General features: G+C 42.4%; 1 protein-coding gene across 9 annotated transcripts in view; it reads right to left on the bottom strand.

The window, feature by feature from the left end:
- The window catches only part of LOC132406455 (GEM-interacting protein-like), a 111,546-nt gene that overhangs the window by 41,001 nt on the left and 50,030 nt on the right, over positions 1–20,515 (bottom strand). For all 9 annotated transcript variants that reach the window (XM_059992168.1, XM_059992162.1, XM_059992165.1 and 6 more), the window contains 2 exons: positions 15,468–15,537; positions 8,237–8,362 (listed from right to left, as the gene is read on the bottom strand). In XM_059992168.1, the coding sequence (XP_059848151.1) occupies positions 8,237–8,362; positions 15,468–15,537 (196 nt within the window). The remainder of the gene's footprint in view (positions 1–8,236; positions 8,363–15,467; positions 15,538–20,515) is intronic.

Raw genomic sequence — 20,515 nt, 5'->3', positions numbered from 1 at the left:
CTTCCGTTCAGATTTCACTGTCACTTCCCACCCAAAACAAAGGTTGGGATCACCCCATCAACTGCCAAATAAAACACGAGGCACCCCATTGGTCAGGGTCGACCGCAGATATTGCATCCTAGCTGTCTACAAGGTCGATACACAAACCAAGGCAACATGATATGGAGAGCAAGCTGTTGCCTATGCATTAGGCTCCCCCTCAGCATGCAGCTGATTAATCCAAAGGAACAGCATAGACCAATGCAGTCTGGCACCAGCAGCATTGCAGGAGTTGCTAGTCAATGCTGAACTCAACACAGGACTGCCTTCGGCACTCCTAAAACAAATCCTCTGTAACTTTCATCACCTCTAATGTGTTACTGCTAGACATCCACCTCCTCTCCCAGCATCCCAAGAGACTACATCTCCCCTCCTATCCCCCTCATCTCCCAGCATTCCAAAGTGACCACCTCTCCCCAACTCCAATCCCCTTTGTCTCCCAGCATCCCAAAGAAACTGCCTCTCCCCAATTTCAATTCCACTCATCTCCCAGCATCCCAAAGAGATTGCCTCTCCCCTATCCCTCTCACTTCCCAGCATCCCAAAGATTGCCTCTCCCCTCCTATCCTCCTCATCTCCCAACATCCCAGAGAGATTGCCTCTCCCCAACTCCTATCCTCCTCATCTCCCAGTACCCCAAAGAGACTGCTACTCCCCAACTCCAATCTTATCACTTTATCAACAACTGTTCCTCACAGCAGCTGTAGGTAGGAATGCGACAATTTGCCTTTCAGGACTCCTCGTTACTCAGTTCTCCAAACATTCCTATGTGAAAAAAATTCCTCCTTTTTTTTCCCCAATTAACAGCACTTAATGTTCACAATACGTTCTTCCCTGCTTTGGGGAAACTAACACAGATTGAATGATTCCAGGCTTCCAACTTATCACTTCAAGTCTCCATCCCACTGCCACAACTGGACACTTAAAAAGTTTTTGTGCCAGCTACAAAAAGTAGTGTACAAGGGCCAGTCCATCACAGATAAAGCCCTCCTCAACACTGAAGTGCTGTCACAGGAAAGCAGCATCCATCATCAAGGACTTTCACTACCCAGGCCATGCTCTCTTCTTGTTGCTGCCATCAGGAAGGTGGTACAAGAACCGCAGGACTCACGACACCGGGTTCAGTAAGGGTTATGACACCTCAGCCATCAGGCTCTTAAACTAGTGGGGATAACTACATCACTGAATAGTTCCCACAACCTACAAACTCACTTTCAAGGACTCTGCATGTCATGTTCTCAATATTTATTGCTTTTTTTTTGCAAAATTTGCTGTTATTTGCACATTGGTTGTTTGTCCATCCTATTGGATGTGGTCTTTCATTGATTTGATTGTACTTCTTGGTTTTACTGAGGATGCCTGCTGGAAAACAAATCTCAGGGTTGTATATGGTGACATATATATACCTTGATAATAAATTATCTTTGAACCTAGACCTTTCCACGTTCTTACGCTGTTTTAATGCAGGAACAGCCTCTCCTCAAGTGTAGCCACATTTTAGCCCTCAGGGCTCAAACTGAACAATTTTAGATAACCAGCCTTTCCAATTAGTTGTCAGAAATGGCTGTTTCTGATGCAAGGTTATCTATCTCCAATAACAAACAAGAGAAAAACTGCAGATGCTGGAAATCCTAGTCACACAAAATTCTGGAGGAGCTCAGCAGGCCAGGCATCATCTATGGGAAAAAGCACAGCCAACGTTTTGGGCTGAAACCATTCAGCAGGACTGGAGAAAAAAAGCTGAGGAATAGATTTGAGAGGTGGGGGGAGGAGAGAGAGAAACGCCAGGCAATAGGTGAAACCTGGAGGGGAAGGGATGAAGCAAAGAGCTAGGACTTTGATTGGTAAAAGAGACAGAAGGCCATGGAAGAAAGAAAAAAGTGGCGGGGGGGGGGGGGGTGTGGAGGAGCACCAGAGGGAGGCAATGGGCTGGCAAGGAGATAACATGAGAGAGGGATACAAGGGGATGGGAATTAGTGAAGCGGGTAGGGAAAGCCATTACTAGAACTTTGAGAAATCAATGTTCATGCCATCAGGTAGGAGGCCACCTGATGGGTACAAGGTGTTGCTCCTCCAACCTAAGTGTAACATTATCATGACAATGGAGGAGGCCATAGGTGGACATATTGAAATGGAAACGGGAAAGGGAAGTACTTATCTCTAATGTTAACATTGCTTTTCTCTCTTTTAGAGTTGCTGAGTATTCCCAGCATTCTGTGTTTATTTCTGGTTTCGAATGATAGTGCTTTCCTAATCCCTTCCCCCCACCGCCCCCCATCCGGCTCCTTTTACTCCCTGCTAGATAGACCAGCTATGAATAGCAAGCCTTCCCGGCCCTCTCGGACAGCACCAACGTCAGTGCAGATATTTGGATTCTCAGGTTCTCTATCTTATCACAGAGGAGTTGAATTGCGACGTGGGGAATCAGAATCAAAATCAGGTTTAATGTCACCAGTGTTTGCCGTGAAATTTGTTAACTTTGTGGCAGCAGTGCAATGCAATACATGATAAATGTAGAAAAAAAACTGAAACCAAGTATTGAGGAAGTGTTCAATGTTTCAATGTCCATTTAGAAATCGGATGGCAAAGGAGAATCTATGCTAAATCTGCTTTGTGTCTTGGTTAGCCAACGCTGCAATAATGTGAGGCAACAGAAAAGGCCCAAAATACTTTACAAGCATGTTAACAAAAATGCGTGTGTTTGCACAAAAGGAAAGGGGAGACTGGCTCTTTTTACTTTTGAGAAAAAGGCTGAGTGGTTACCCATTCAAAGTCTTTAAAATGGAGTAGACTGTAAAAGAATGCTTGCATGTGGGAATAGCATAGCACAAGGCCACCAATGGTCACCAACAAATTCATAGGCAACTCCACAAGAAAGTCACCACCATGTGGAGTGATGGAAATAAATAACGTACATTTAAATCTTGACTGGACAAATATGAGGGAGAAGTTGATAGCAGATGATTTAGATGAGGGAAGATTGGGAAGAGTTTCCAATGAAATATAAATCCAGTGGGGATTGGTTACCCCATTTCTATGTTGTGTGCTCTGTGAGATACACTAAAATCCATGGTCATTTCTCACAGCTTCCCGAAGTCCCTTTTAAGGATGAGCGATCTGCACGAAGAAGCTTTGGTCTGACAAGGAATGTGAATCCTCCACAACAAGCACAGAACCTTATTTTAAATTAGATCAATGCTGTTTTCAAGGGCATTTTTAATGCCCAAATGACACAGCTGTGGGTCTAAATAAACTACTGAACCTACTTAACCTTAAAATGTTTAATAGAGTCATACCGTCCTTCAGCCCACCTTGTCTATATTGACCATCAGAAATCTATGAACACAATTCCATTTAAACCTCTTGCATACCCAAGAACGTCTTCTTCTATTGCTACCCCAGCCCTTCAAAAGAAACATATGTGGCAAAAGGACTTTTTTTGCACAGTCACCTTTCCTTTCTATGTGTTAAATCTACTGTCTGTTAAACATCAAGTTCTGTTATTCTGCTCAATCACATTTTTGTTTCACCTATTCTGTTATTACAGCAGCCTCCCAATATTCATTGTCCATAATTCTGATTACCTTCAACTAACTTGTTGAATTATAAATTATTTCAATCATAATCAATAAATGCTGGCATAATTCTTTCAGAATCACTCTCCCAAAATTGCTCTGCTTTTACTCCTCTGCCTAAAATAAACAGCCACTAATTCCTCTTCCCTTTCTCATACTTTGAGGAAATGCAGTACTGGCTTTCCCCGAAATGACGCCCTAGCAACTGCATTATTATTTTGGAACTGGTGTTAGTCCAATGTGATCAGAGGTACCATGAAAGCAGTTAGTCAGGTGAAAGGGAAGCTGTGCAATCCAAAAAACACAGAAATACATTCCAAGAGAGGAAGAGGAAAATAAAATGCTAGAAACCCTCAATAGATCAGGTAACATCTATGGAAATTGAAACAGAATTAATGTTTCAGGCCCAACCGTTTATTGTCGTCCACAAATATTGTGGGGGAGTGTTACAATGATGAATGATGAAAGGACACATAGATCCAGACAGGACACTGATCGGGATTCGTATTATGTCAGTGAAAAGCAAAAAAAAACAGTATAACAAGACATTACTGTAAATATCCTTCCATGTCCTATAGGTGAGAGGGAGTAGTGTTTGGGTGTTTTTGATTTGATTTTTAGCTGGTTTGGTGCAACATTGTGGGCTGAATGGCCTGTTCCTGAGCTGTACTCTTCTATGTATGTTTTATTAAAAAGAAGCAAGTTCACAGTAGTGCATGAAGGGGTCTACAGTATTCTATGAGATAGAATCAAAGCACTTACATCTGAAGTAGAAGATTAAAAAAAAAGTTTTCATTTGCAGGGTGTAGTGAAAGGATGTTTCGAAACAAGAGAATATATCTAATAGGGCAAAGCCAGGGTTAATAAGGTTATAAGGTGCCAAAGCCATCTGGTTGATAGATTAATGAGGACTGATCTTGAAAGTGAGTGAGCAAGTGAGAGAAAACAAATGAACAGAGGTGAAAAAATTAACTGGAGGTCAAAGCTGTAGGAAACGCTTGGTGGATTAAACGGTGGGAGTGGAAAGAGAAAAGATGATCTAATTTTAGAAGGGTAACTTAATAGCAGTACTGGGTATCAGGGGCAAGAGGGAAGCCAGGGAAAGAATGACTCACTTAGAAACTAGAGGATGTGAGCAAGGCCTTAAGTGAATACTTCTCAATGGTATTCACCAAGGAGAAGAACAGGAAAGACAGTGAGTTTAAGGAGGGATATGCTGATGGTCTGGAACATGTCAGTATCAAGGGGGTGGAGGCCAAACTGAGATTATTGTCAAATGCACAAACACAGAATAAAAATCATATCATACAGTGTAAAACACTGCAAGAGCTGGACGTGAGTGCAGAACAAAAACAGGCACAATCAAAGACAGGTCCATGATAATGCAAGAGCAGGTCTGTAATCTTCTGTTGCTGAGGTAGGATTTGTTTTGTATAGGTTTGGATCAGGAACCCAATAGCTACAGGAGAGTAGATCTTTCTGAACCCTGTGGTGTGGGACTTCAGGCTTCCATACCTCTTACTTGACAATACAGCGAGAAGTGAACATGACCTGGATGGGAGGATTCTTGATGATAGGCATTAGATGTCATAAGAAATTCTCTTCGGCTGCAGGGAGATACTGATTAGATATAAAGTTGAACAGAGCATTGGTAGATGGGGTTTAATTCCAGGGGATGCGTTTTGTGAAGTCAAATAGTGGAGTTACGTTGGACAGAGAAACCTTTGAATTCAAGTTCGCCATTCCTTGAAAGTGGCAGCACTGATGATGAGCAACACACAGAAAATGCTGGAGGAACTTGGCAAGTCAGGAAGCATCGAAATAAATGAATAAACAGTTGACATTTCGGGCCAAGATAAGAGGCCAGGGTGAGGAATAGAAGAAGAGGGAAGGGTGGGGTGGGGGAAGATGGAAAAGAATTAATGGGAGAGATTGATGTTCATACCATCTGGCTGGATGCTATCTAGACAAAATATTATGTGCTGCTTATCCATCCTGAAAGTGGCTTCATGGTGGCCAAAGAGGAGGCCATGCACCGACATGTTAGAATCGGAATGGGGATAGGAATTAAAATGGTTAGCCACTGGGAAATTCTGGTTTTGGCTGGTGGAACGGAGGTACTCTAGCTTACGTCGGGTCTCACCATTGTAGAGTAGACCACATTGGGAACACTGGATGTAATGGATGACCAGAGGTGGCGAAAAAGGCACACTACATGCTTGGCTTCATAGCTATAGGATATTAAAGTTGTGATGTTATTTGACAAGTTTACAATCCATTGATTAGACCACTTTTGGAGTACTGTGTGCATTCTGGTTGCTGCGCTTTTGAAAGGATGTGGTTGTGTTGGAAGAAAGCACAGAGGGGGTTCACCTAGATTCTATCTGAATTGAAGTACAGAGGGGGTTCACCTGGATTAAAGTTTGGGGAGTGATTGACCAGGCTGAGCTTGTTTCCCCTGGAGTGAGGGGTGACCTGACTGAGGTACACAGATTTATGAGAATCATAGATTGGGTGGATCTTTCCAGTAGGAGGGGTTTCGCAATTAGAATGCCAAAGATTTAAGGTGCAAGAGGAAAGAGATTTTCAGGAGATTTGAGGGAAAGGTTTTGTTCATACAGAGTGGTTGATATCTAGATCTTGTTAAAGGAGGTAGTAGAACGACAGTTAGACATGCACTTCATTAGGCAAGGCATAGCAACATACAGTCCTAAAGCAGGCAGTTGGGGATTATGTAGAATGGCATGGATGTGGGGCGGGTGCTGAAGAGATGATTATGTAAATAACTGAAATTGTTGTATTTAATATTGAAACTGTATGTTCAGACAGAAGGTGAAGTGCAGCAGATGAACTGAACAGAGCCAGACAGAGATGGAGAATTAACACAAAGGCAACTGGAATCTGAAAGTCACTTTCCAGTCCGAATGCAGGTTCCTCTGTAAAGTGACCATCCAATCTACCATAAAGGACTATTTGTGTCCCTGGATGTTGGGAGCAAAGTGTTGTATCTTCTACAGCTGTGTAGAAAAGTGTGCGGGAAGGGGAGTGGTGGTGGAAATAAACCAGGGAGTCGGCCAAACTGTAATGCTGAAAGTGGAAGGGAAGACCTATGGGTTGTGGAACTTCATTGGATGTGGTGGAAATGGCAAGTGGATGCCATGTTTGGTATGGAGGCTAGTCAGAGGGAAAGTCAAGACCAAGTAAACACTATACCTGCTCTATCTAGGAGGATGGGGGATGACAACAGAGGTGGGGATACAGATAAGATGTACTCAATGGCTCATAATGATGGTAGAAAGGAAGTCACAATCAAAGGAGGAGGAAAACATCACAGAAATCACTGCATGGAGAGTCTTATCATCAAAACAGTTACACAACAGAGGAGGAAGTGGCACAATGAAATGAGCTCTCTTTTTTGCTGTAAGTCCTCTGATGATAAGGTATTTCAATGGATGGGAGGAATATTTCATTTATATTATATTAGATGTGAACCAACTCAAAGCCAAACTGTATTTTCAGTCTGTTTTTGTACCTAAAAGACTTGGTGTATTTGATTGATGTACATCACTACAAAAGAGAGGTGGTCTCATGTTCTTGAGTGTCATATTCAAATCTGGCACGGAGGCAGAATCTGTACTGCAGCGTTATACGGTACCAGAACCACTCATTATATCCAAACTAACCAGCACAGCCATTCACAGAACAATACGCACCTTGTCACCAAGGAAGAGCTACAGCTGCTATAAGGTAGAACCGCCACTGAGAATATCTCCCCTGCAAAGGTGACAACACCCGTGCTTGTGATGTGGTGTCTCTGCATTCTGTGCCATGGAGGAGGAAGCTGTGTGTGGGTGGTGTTATGTCAGCCCTGCTTTAGTCACAGTGAATTAAACACAGCAGAATTAGGCCATTCCATCATTGCTGATTTATTATCCCTCTCAACGCAATTTTCCTGTCTTTTCTCCGTAATTTTTGACTCCCTTACTGATCAAGCACTTATCAACCTCCGTTTTAAATATACCCAATGTCTTGGCCTCCAAGATGTCTTCCCAAATCTTACTGACACTAAAGTGAAACATCACAACTTGCCCCACAGTAATATCAGCAGTGAGCACTCTCATCTGACATTAATTTTGTATTATTTGAGTATAAACAACCAACCACGCCCCCTCGTCCCCAGCTCAGCACCACCCAAGCGATATTGACAGAGCACCCCACATTAGCATAGTACTGACATTGAAACTGCAACATCAACATTGAGAGACACGCCCCAGGCCCCACCACTACCACCAACCCAGCACAGTAGTACAAGACCACGGTCACACAAGCTAAGCTTCAGCCAGTAACACATTTTCTGAAGGCACAGCAAGCTTTTAGTGTGACAACATCAGTGTTAGCTTTTCTTCTATCCATGCTGACAACACACACACACACACACACACACACACACACACACACACACACACACACACACACACACACACACACACACACACACACACACACACACACACACCACACACACACACACACACACACACACACCTCTCGCCCCTTTGAATTACTGGCAATGCAACAGGCCCAGGATTAAGATACACCAACTTGCTTGTCATATCACTCACCAGCAGAAGTCCGCTTCTCCATCCATGACAACAGGTCCTTTGTGTACTTGGCCCAGAGTTTGGCATAGAGCAGTGCAGAATCGACACCCCCTACACACTTCAGCAGCATTTCATCAGCTTCTTTCACTGCAGAGAGAGTGAAGAGACACCGGATCATCAGCCTGGATGGTTTGTTATGTGCAGGGTCCGACAGACAGCAAAAGGCCCCACATAGTCTGACCTTGGACGGACTATCAAGAGATTAACAGCACTAAGTAGCAATATCTCTTGATGACTGTCAGAGAGAGGATAGCAAGAATAGGATTAATTAACACACATACAATCAGTACAGGAGAAAGAAATCGCCAGATAGGGAAGAACAAAGATAAATATAAAAGGTTACAAATGAGATACGTGGTTGACAGAAATAGCACAAAGTAGGAAACTAGCAATAGGGAAGGACCAAGATGCCTATTGTGATGAGAACTGAAGTTACAGCAGCAAACAGGTTCAGTATTTTTTTGTGTGTTGAACTCATTTAAATATTGTAGGCACTGTCCTCTTTTTTGGTGGGAAGCCAAAGGTTGGTTGTGATCAGATTGTCTGAAGTCGAGCTGAGGAGCTTGGGAATGGAGTATAAATTAACATTGTAGAAGTATGGATTCACTGAATCCACACCGACATTCTCTCAGAACTCCCTAAATCTTCCCTTTAAGGTATTCTGTCCCATTCCCTCATGAAAATTTTTATTGAATTAACTTAAAGTCAGTTACAGGAAGTGCATTCCATGTCATAAATAACCTGTGGTGTAAAACAACGTCATCACTTTACCAGTGAAAAATCATAAACCTGCTGGTGGGAGATAGGCTGCCTGTAATTTTAAGGTAAGAGACTGGTCATTGAAGAGAAGTTTATTTCATACTAATAAAGGAGAGATGAGATGGAATAAACAACTTGGCCCCTTCTGTCTGCCTTGCCATTCAACAGGATCATTGTTAATCATTTACCTGAACTTTACTGCCCTGCACTGACTTCATGTCCCTAGATTCCCTCACTGACCAAAAAAACCCACCAAAAATTTATTAACTTTACTCACAAATACCTGCAGTGACAGAGAATCCACAAACCTCTTGGGCAGAAATCTCTTAGGATGTACTTTTGAGCCCGTGAACCTTGGTTCTACATACTCCACCCAGGGGAACTACATCCCAATATTTGCCCTGTCAAGCCCTGGAAAGTTTTGAATGCTTCAATGAGATCACCTCACCTCAATGGGAGAGATGGACAAGTCTGTTTATTTTCTGCTTGTAGGACAAACCCTGACAGCAAGAATTAATTTAATGAACCTTTGTTACATTGCTTCTGGTGAAGGTGTATCTATTTTTTGATAGGGGGACCATACTGTACCATAATTGGCAGGCCAGCTTTTTTGAATGAAGTTCCTAAACTGTGGAATTCAGTACCTAAAACTATAAGGGATGCAGACTCAGTTGATACCTTTAAATGCTAGCTCAAAACCTATCTAACCTTGCTTTTAAATAACATCTTTTTGTCATTTATTTCATGTTTATTTTTATTTTATTGTCATGTTTTCACTTTTATCCTATTGTAAAACATTTTGAACTGCATCATCTCTGTGAAAAGGTTATTAAAATTATTTGCATTGAGTGCGCTCTCACCAGCGTCCTATATAATTCCAGTAAGATGTCTTTGTTCTTTTACTGAAATCCTCTTGCAACATAATGTTTACTTTCCTAATTACTAACCTAATTCATGTAAAATACTCAGATTCCTTGGAACACCAGCAGCTTTCGTTATTTGAAAATCTTTCTGCTTTTCTACCTACATGAATAACCTCTCAGTTTCCATATTGTATTCCACCTTCAATGTTTGTGCCAATGGACTGTGAGGAGCAGGGGCCCCAGCACTGATTGCTGTGGTACCATTCTGGTCACAGACTCCAACCTAAAAATGATCCACTATTCCTACTCTTTGCATTATGGCCATTAACTATCCTCAATCCACTCCAATACTTCACCCAAATCCCATTTACCCTAATTTTGTTTGTGAATCCATTGAGTGGCAAATTATCTTCCGGAAGCAGATGGCACCTGTGAACAAGGCGATCAAGGGTGACATCCTCCAGACGGTTCATGAAACTTCTTCTTTCCCATCTTCTTTTCCTTTCAAGTGTGGCCCTGCTATTCTTGGAACTTGCGCTCTACATTTTTGGCAGTGTGTTTTCAGGTCGACTGAGCGATCTGGCACTTTGTCGACTCCGAGGATGTTCCACGAGGCTTACGGCAGAGAGTGCATATCGAGGCTGAGAAGCCTGGAGATGGTTTGTGAGCCCATGATTGACTGCATTCCTCCTCGATCTTGTCACTTAAAGCAACTTGAAATTATCGAGGCATGTGCGGAAGGTGAGCAGGTATTCAGCACCGTCTAACAGCCTCTTGCTCGATAAGGGAAGGTATATCCGAGTGATGGTCCCTCTCTCCCTCTGTTCTCAAAGGAAGGGAGAGAGGGAGAGAGAGAGAGAGAGAGAGAGAGAGAGAGAGAGAGAGAGAGAGAGAGAGAGAAAAAGAGAGAGGGAGAGAGATATCTCTCTCACATCAGAAGAGGGGTTGGAGTTCTGGATCTTCGGCAAGGTCTAATCAATGCGATTTGTGGATTGAACACTGCAGTTCATGTGTTTCTGGTTGCTCCTTGTTCTTGTTGCTATTTTGGACAACTTTGAATTGGGACAATCTGCAGATAATGGACACTGAGCTGAACTGAATCTGCCTGGACACTTTCAATTTTGTGTTCTATATTCTGTATTTTTCTTTAATTTTTTTTTTATTATTTGTACAATTTGTTTTTATCCGGTGGGTGGGGGAGGGTTGGTTTATGTTTTTCTTTGAACAGGTTCCATAGTTTTCTTTGTTTCTTGGCTGTCCGTGGGGAAGATGAATTTCAGGGTTGTATACTGCATATATATTTTGATAATAAACGTACTTTGAATCAGAGGCCTTCTGCAAGATCAAATGCATCAAATTCCCTCTTATTTCATCCACTAGTTATAATCTCAAAGAGGTAGAATTAACAAATTTGGTTTCTCTTTAATAAGTTTATGTTGACTCTGCCTTGTCCTTTTATAATTCCCCAAGAGTACTGAAACCAACCCCTTAATGATTTCAACATTTTCCCAAATGGTGATGTCAGGTTAAGACGCCAATTCTTCTCTTTGAATGGGGATAGAACCATAGAACATTACAGCATAGAAGCAGGCTTTTTGGCCCTTCTCGGCTGTGCTGAATCATTTTTCTGCCTAGTCCCACTGACCTGCACCTGGATCATATCCCTCCATACACCTCTCATCCTTGTACTTGTCCCAAGTTTTTCTCAAATGTTAAAAGTGAGCCTCAATTACTACTTCATCTGGCAGCTCATTCCACACTCCATCCACTCTCTGTGTGAAGAAGCCTCCCCTAATGTTCCCTTTAAACTTTTCCCTCTTCACCCTTAACCCATGTCCTCTGGTGTTTTTCTCCCCTAGCCTCAGTGGAAAAAGCCTGCTTACATTCACTCTATCTATACCCATCATAATTTTATATATCTCTATCAAATCTCCCCTCATTCTTCTACGATCCAGGGAATAAAGTCCTAACCTATTCAAACTTTCTCTGTAACTCAGTTTCTCAAGTTCCGGCATCATCCTTGTAAACCTTCTCTACACACTTTCAACCTTATTAATATCCTTCCTGTAATTTGGTAATTTGGGATGTTATGCCTGTAACTGATTTTCACTATTTTCAGTTCCGATGAAGGGCTTTTGATCTGAAATGCAACTGTCTCTCTCTTTTCAGACCTACATGGTTTCCGGTAGATTCTGTAATTTCTGTTCCCTCATTACTTCCCCAAAAATCTAATTTAGGAAAGCATTTCCAACATGTTCCATGAATTCTTCTTCCACTTCATTACTGTTTGTTTAGTTTGCTTGGTCTACTGCTCGATTAATATCCCCTTGATCTTTTTATTATCTACAGTACAATACCACTGTAGGTTTTGAGGATTTGTTTAGTCTATTGCCTTATCTACACCCCTAGCTGTTCCATTCTCTAGGATGTGGCCCACAGCACAATTCAAGTGAAGTCTATTACAGTAGAACAGTTCCCCCTTTCCCTTTACTCTGGCTGGTGTCCCGTGATTTGAAATTCATTTCACCCACAGAAATCTTCAATCCTCTGATTGTAATCACCCTGTACAATTGCACAAGGCTCGGGTAATAATCCAAACAATATCAAATTTGTGATTCTGCTTTTCAATGTGAACCTTAGCTGCTCATAACCTTCAGCTTAATCTCTTCCTTAGTTCTAGCTGTATCAGTGGTTCCCAGGTAGATCTTTCTCTTCTTGCTTTAGGTCCCTCTCAAGTCCCAAGGAGATGTCCTTAAACTCAACACCAGGCAGGTAATTTAAGGCTATGAAAATATCGTTTGTCCTCTTAATTACACTCCACCCTTGCATTACAACATTACCTTTTACTCCCCCTGCTTGAATGACACCACCCTCCTCACTGCCCCATAACACTACTGTAGTTCATTTACTCACCCTTCCTATAGATCCTGCACTCGTCCACACAAACTGCAAGAACTTCGTAATTGCTAGATGCATGTATTCCACATAAGTATCATCCATCAAGGTTAAAGGTAAATTTATTATCAAAGTACATACTGTATATGTCACCATGTATAACTCTGAGATTCATTTTGTGCAGGCATACTTGATAAATCCATAATAGAATAATAACCACAATAGAATCAATGAAAGACTATAACAACGTGTGCATTCAACTAGTGTGCAAAAGACAAACTGTGAAATACAAAATGAAATAAATACAGTAAATAAATAAATAATAAATAAGAAATATATTGTTGCTTTCCATGCAGCATTTTTGCCAATTCCGAAGCATTTTGACTGTTCTTCAATGCTCAACCCAGCACAAATGGAAAGCATTGCAAGGAGTTGGCTAATTTGAACTTAGGACCATATGCTTTGAAGTATGGTGATGATGCCACTACACCACCAGCTAGCTAAATAGCTATATAAACAATAAATATTCGAGGACAGGAGATGAAGTGTCCTTGAAAGTAAGTCCATAGGTACCACGAACATTTCAGTGAAGAGGAGAGTGAGGTTGAGTGAAGTTATCCCCTTTGATTAAGAGCCTGATGTTTGAGGGATTGTAACTGTTCCTGAATCTGGTGGTGTCAAGTCCTGGGGCTCCTGTACCTTCTCCCTGATGGCAGCAGTGAGAAGAGAGCATGACCTGGATGGTGATGATGAATACTTCTTTCTTGTGATGATGTTCCATGTAAATATGTTCAATGGTGGGGAAGGCTTTATCTGTGATGGCCTGGTAGGATTTTCCATTCAAGGGCATTGGTGTTTCCATACCAGGCTGTGATGCAGCCAGTTAATATATTCTCCACCGCACATCTATAAGTCGTCGGTCAAAGTTTTAGATGTCATGCCGAATCTTTGCAAACTCCTCAGCAGAAGTGCTGCAATGCTTATAATCAGCTCCTTTGTCTTGCTGATATTGAGAAAGAGGTTGTTATGGCACATTTCAGTCAGATTTTCAATCTCCCTCCTATGTGCTGAATTGTCATGACCTTTGATTCAGCTGCTGAAGCTAGCTGTCTGTAAACACCAGTGAGGATCACGGATGAGAATTCCCTGGGTAAGGACCCCCGCTCCCACCACTAAGGCCATGCTGTCTTCTCATTGCTGCCATCAAGAAGAAGTCAAAGGAGCCTCAGGTACCAGACCATCAAATTCAGGAACAGATATTACTCCTCAATCATCAGGCTTTTGAACCAGAGGATAACTTCACTCACCCCATCGCTGAACTGTTTCCACAGCCTAAGGACTCTTAATCTCATGTTCTCAATATTTATTGCTCATTTACTTATAATTGTTATTTCTTTCTTTAGTATTTGCGATAATTGTTGTCATTTGTACATTGGTTTGGTTGTCCATCCTGCTGGGTATGCTCTTTCGTTGATTCTACTGCGTTTCTTGAATCTACTGTACATGCCCACAAGCAAATAAATCTCAGGATTTTGTGTGTGTGTGTGTGTGTGTGTGTCTAATCTGTAGACTGTGTCTATTACTGTAACAAAGTCTAAAGGTAAATTTTCTCTTAACACAACTTTAAGGAGAATATTAATGGTCTACGTGCAGATTCTGAAATTTTGCTGTGTACTCGTGTCATTGAAAGACATCAAAGACACGTACGCTATCAGAGAATCTGTATTAATGTGTCGGAACCTACCTACCCGACACAGAAAACAAAGTAGTAGTGCGCCTGCGTGAGTCTTTATTACGTTATTAAAGAGAAGAGTGTGCGTTTGTAATGGGGCCACTGCACTGGCTCCAGGCTGAGGCTGGCATACGCTGATTAGCTCTGAGATAGTACTGCGCTAACTGTTCTTGACAACTTGACACACTTACTAAAAATGCAGAAGAGCCAGATAGTCCAGTTCAGTCAGGAACCCATACAAGGAACGTGCCAAAATCACGGAACACAAAAGCAGCCTCTGTATATTGGCAATGCAGCTATCTGATAGTTTATTCATACCTCTTCAATAAGCAGATCATCCAAATCTTTCAAAGACACTGTCGCACATAATACTATTCATGCAGCTTATTAGCAACTACCTTTTTATCATTGCATTGAACTGAAGAAGGAAATCACAGCCATTCTGGCATCAGCCACACCTTCTGTGTTTAATTCCCCAAATGCTTAGACTCTGACGACATTTTCTACATCCTGGCTGTTGTGAGTGCTTGAAATTTCAGCTATATTTACTGGTTGGCTCACCTATGCTTCTGGGGCTAAGACTGGAGGTAAGATTTCTCCCCAGATTATGGCTGCCTGACTAGAGTGAACCCATGCATACAACTGAGCATTTGGGAGACAACTGGGTGGATTTCCTGGGTGTAGGTATTTTCTGCCGGGTGGGTAAACCTTCACATAATGAGCAGGCAGTCTGTACTGCACATCCATCTTCAACCTCTGGTTCAGGAGATAATCACATTCAGCTGTACCTTGGGCTGAATTACTTAGTTTCTGGGCCAATTAAACTTTGAGTATCCTGGTGATATGGTTTATTTATCCAAATGGGAAAGATGAATCCAAAATCACCTTTGCACCAAATATAATTGGTCTGCAATGAGCAAGTGAGGTTTGCAATTAGCCATACCTGAAGTTTGGAACTCATCCCGCTCCTCCATTACGTGATCATGGCCTACTGGGAGCAAATCCTCATTCACCTGAAGGGAGGAACAATAGAATTAATGACTTGCTGATTAAAACTTTGCTCTCAGGATCTTAAACACAACAGTTAAGAGGCACTTCACCATCCTTTCTTGATACACTATTAGTTGAGGGAGCTGGGTCTGAAGTTGTGATCCGCACCTACAAACTCAAAAGTGGGGAAAAACTATGCCATTTACTCATCATAATATCCTGCTGAGATGACCCTCCTGAACTCAGGAGAGGGTTCTTGACACTGTGGAGCTGTGTGATACATGAGGCTGTTTCTTTTGGATGGGAAGATAGATTTGGGAAGGAATGGCAGCACGTGCAGGGATGCTGGAAGGGGTGAAGTTGCCGGGCTCTGAGGCCACCCACTTCTAACCACTGAACATTGGAGTAAGCTCTGTTTGAGGTACAGGATGAGATAGACTGTAGAAGATGCAGAGCAGGGCAATACAACAGACAAAGACATAATATAAGAGATCAGCACAATATAGTTTTAAGAGAGGTGTAACAAAACATAAGACACAACAGGTAGGTACTTTGGCCCATCAGATCTGCTCCCACGTTCCATTTCCCTCTCAGCTGCATTCCCCAGCCTTCTCCCCATAACCTTTCACACCCTAACTAATCAAGAACCTATCAACTTCCGCCTTAAATATACCCAATGACCTGGCCTCCACAGACACCTATGGCAATGAATTCCACAGATTAACCAGCCTCTGGCTAGATAAATTCCTCCTCTTCTCTGTTCTAAATGGACATCCCTCTACTCTGAGGTTGTGCTGTCTGGTCCTAGACTCCCCCACCACAGGGAAAATCTTCTCCACATCCATTCTACCTCGGTCTTTCAACCATTCAATAGGTTTCAATAAGATGCCCCCTCAATCTTCTAAATTCCAATGAATACAGGCCCACAGCCGTGAGATGCTCCTCATATGATAAGCCTTTCATTTGTGGAATCATTTTCGCAATTCTCCTATGAACCCTCTCCAACGTCAACACATCCTTTCTTAGACGAGGGGTCCAAAACTACTCACAATACTCCAAGTGAGACCTCAGCATTGCTTCCCTGTTTCTGTTTCTAGTCCTCTTGAAATGAACACTAACACTGCATTTGCCTTCCTTACCACTGACTCAACCTGCAAGTTAACCTGTAGGGTATTCTGCACGAGGACTCCCAAGTCCCTTCGACACCATTGATAAGGTCCTGCAGGAAATGCTGGTCCAGAAGTTTAAATCACATAGGACCCAAGGCAAATTTGCTAATGGAATACAAAGTTGTGGGTAGGTGGTGGGAGGCAGGGAGTGGTGTTGGAAGTTAGTGATCTGTGGTTACCATAGAGATCAGTGCTGGGACTCTTGTTGTTTATGATATATATACACTCAGTAGCCACTTTATCTATTTATTGTTTATTGAGATACAACACAAAATAGGCCCTTCTGGCCCTTCGAGCTGTGCTACCCAGCAATCCCATGATTTAACTCTACTCCAATCATGGGACAATTTACAATAATCAAATAAGCTACTGACTGGAATGTTTTTGGACTGTGCGAGGGAACTAGAGCACCTGGAGGAAACTCACGCCGTCGCGAGAGAACTTACAAACTCCTTACAAACTGGATCTCTGGTTCTGGAAAGTGTTGTGCCAACCACTCTGCTACAGTGCCGCCCCTGCTTTAGAGATGTCCACATGTTTGTTTGTTAATTAATTAATCATTTAATTAGGTGCAGGAGTGGTACCTGCTGTTGTCTATTGCTGCTATAGCCCACCCGCTTCAAGGTTCGATGTGCTGTGCATTCAGAGATGCTCGTCTGCATGCCACTATTTTAACGTGTGGTCATTTGAGTTACTGTCACCTTTCTGTCAGCTTGAATCAATCTGGCCATTCTCCTCTGACCTTTCTCATTAATAAGGCATTTTTGCCCACAGAACCTCTGCTCATCGGATTTCCTTTATTCTATTTGTTTTTTCACACCATTCTCTATAAACTCTAGAAACCATTGTGCATAAAAATCCCAGGAGATCAGTAGTTTTTGAGATACTCAAAGCACCCCGTCTGGTACCAAGAATCATTCTACGGTCAAAGTCATCTTTCTTCCCAATTTTGGTCTGAACAACAGCATAGACTCTTGAACAGCTGCCTCCTGACTGGCTGATTAGATATTTGTATTAATGAGCAGGTGTAAAGGTGTTTCTAATGAAGTGCCGCTGACTGCATTTTAATAATTTAAGCGTGAATGTAGGAGATACGATTAGTAGGCGTGCAGATGACAGTACAGCTGTTGTTGTGGATTATGAGACAAGTTGCAGATCAGATGGAAAGTTGGGGCTGGGGGTGGCGCGGAGTACTGACAGAAGGCATTTAATTCTGGCGAGTGCAAGGTGATGCACATTGTGAAGTCAGATGGCTTAGGATATATATAGTAACTGGCAGGGCACCAAACAAAATCGACGATCAAGTTCATAGTTCCGTGAAAGTGGTAGCACAGGTAGTAAGGCTGATGAAGGTATGGTAAATGGATTACTTGCTTTCATAAGTGGAGGCATAGAATATAAAACTTGAGAGCCATGTTGCAACTTTATAAAACACTAGTTAGGATGTGATTGGAGTGTTATGTGAAGTTCTGGTTACTGCACTACAAGATGCAGTTGTACTGTAGACAGGATGGAGGAGATTCACCAGGATGTTGCCTGGATTCTCAAGGTTTATTAGTGGGGAGAGATTAGGTAAACTGGGCTTATTTTCCCTGAAGTGAGAGAAGTTGACAGGTGATCTAATAGGGGGATATAAATTAGAAGTTCAAAGTTAACTTCATTATCAGAGTACATGTATGCCACCTTGTACAACTCTGACATTTATTTTCCTATGTGCATACTCAGCAAATCTACAGAATAGTAACTAAAACAGGATCAATGAAAGATCAACCAGAGTGCAGAAGACAACAAACTTGTGCAAATGCACATAAATAGCAGTAAATAACGAGAACATGAAATTACAAGATAATTCCTTAAAGAGAGATCACCAGTTATGGGAACATCTCAATGGATGGGCAAATGAATGTAATTATCCTCCTTTGTTCAAGAACCTGATGGTTGAGGAGTAGTAACTGTTTTTGAACCTGGTGGTACAAGTCCTGAGGCTCTTGTACCTTCTATCAGATGGCAGCTGCCAGAAAAGTGTATGGCCTGGGTGGTGAGGATCTTTGATGATGGATGCTGCTTTCCTATGATAGTTTTTCATGGAGATGTACTCAGTAGTTGGGAATGCTTTAGCTGTGATGTACTGGGCTATGATATACTGGGTATTCTGAATTATTTTCCCTTGGGAAGGGTATCAAAAGCAAAGGAGCTTATGTTTCAAGAGGGAGAAAGGAATTTTAAAGGGGATCTGACAGTTAATGTTTTACACAAGAGAGGGAACTGATACCTGGAACTCGCCAGAGGAGATGGTGGAATCAAATACAGTTACTAAATTTAAGAGACTTTGAATGGGACAGGCATAGAAGGATATGGACAGATTGCAAGAGAAGGAGATTAGTGTAAATGGGCAGGAGTGGGTTGAAGGACCCATTTTCGTGCTGCATGACTTGGACTCTTCACTGAAAGCAAGAGCAGCAACTACTTTATCTGCCTTCGAGAGTATTCGTAGTTCATTCAGAACACTCTTCAATTTCACTTTTCTTTCCAATAAACTCTGCAAGGTAGGATTTCTCCTCCCTGCCACGTACTCGCCCAAGCTGATTACATGCCACTTGCTGGAAGATATGTTATCTTTGAGTAACATTGCAGTAGCCCTCACAAACATTCCCAATTGTTCAGTGATTTGGGAGAAGTATAGGGATCGCAGGCTGATTCCCCACACTCAACAAGGTTGTATCCTCAGCCCCCTACTCTACTCCCTGGACACTCATGACAGTATGGCCAGATTCTGCTAACTCCATCTATAAGTTTTCAGATGATATCATTACAGTGGCTGCATCTCAAATAATGACAGGTCAGGGTACAGGAAGGAGATAGAGAGCTCAGTGACATGGCGTCATGACAACAACCTTTCCCTCAATGTCAGCAAATCAGTACAGCTGCTTATTGATTTGGGGTGGGGATGGGGTGGGGATGTGGTGGGGGGACACACACACTCATGTCTTTATCAACAATGCTAAGGTTGAGAGGGTTGAAAGCATCTAGTTCCCAGGAGAGAACATCACCAACAGACTGACCTGATCCAACCACACAGATGCCATGGCCAGGAAAATTCACCAACTCCTCTACATTCTCCTGAGGCACAAGAAACTTGGCATGACCCCATCGATCCTTATCAATTTTTATTGATGAACCATAGAAAGCATTCTATCTGATGCATCATGGCCTGGTAAGGCAACTGCTCTGCACGCGACAAGAAACTGCAGAGGGTTCTGGACACGGATCAGCACATCACAGAAACCAACCTCCCTCCCTGGACTCTGTCTACGCTTCTCACTACTTCAGTAAAGCAGTCTACATAATCAAAGACTCCAACCACTCTGGGCATTCTCTCTTCCTCCCTCTTCCATCAGGCAGAAGATACAAAAGCCTGAAAGGACATACCACCAGGCTCAAGGACATCTTCTACCCGCACTGCTATAAGACTATTGAATCCATCCATCTATCTATCTAGATACAGCACAGAATTAGATCCTTCTGGTTCTTTGAGCCATGTCACCCAGCTATCCCCCAATTTTATCCTAGTCCAATCACAGAAGAATTTGCAATGACCAATTACCCTACCAACTGGTAGGCTAACAATGGGAGGAAACCGAAATACCCTGAAGAAACCTACGCATTCACAGTGAGAATGTACAACCTTCCTACAGACAGTGGTGGGATTTGAACCTGGGTCACCTGTACTGCAAAGCCTTGTAATAATCAATACACTACTGTGCCACCTGTGGTGAGATGGACTCTTGACTTCACAGTCTATTTTGTTACGAGCTTAGGAGGACAATGGCGC

The sequence above is a fragment of the Hypanus sabinus genome, chromosome 16 (assembly GCF_030144855.1).
Source record: "Hypanus sabinus isolate sHypSab1 chromosome 16, sHypSab1.hap1, whole genome shotgun sequence".
NCBI classification, from domain to species: Eukaryota; Metazoa; Chordata; class Chondrichthyes; order Myliobatiformes; family Dasyatidae; genus Hypanus; species Hypanus sabinus.
This window is presented reverse-complemented; position numbering and strand designations above follow the sequence as displayed.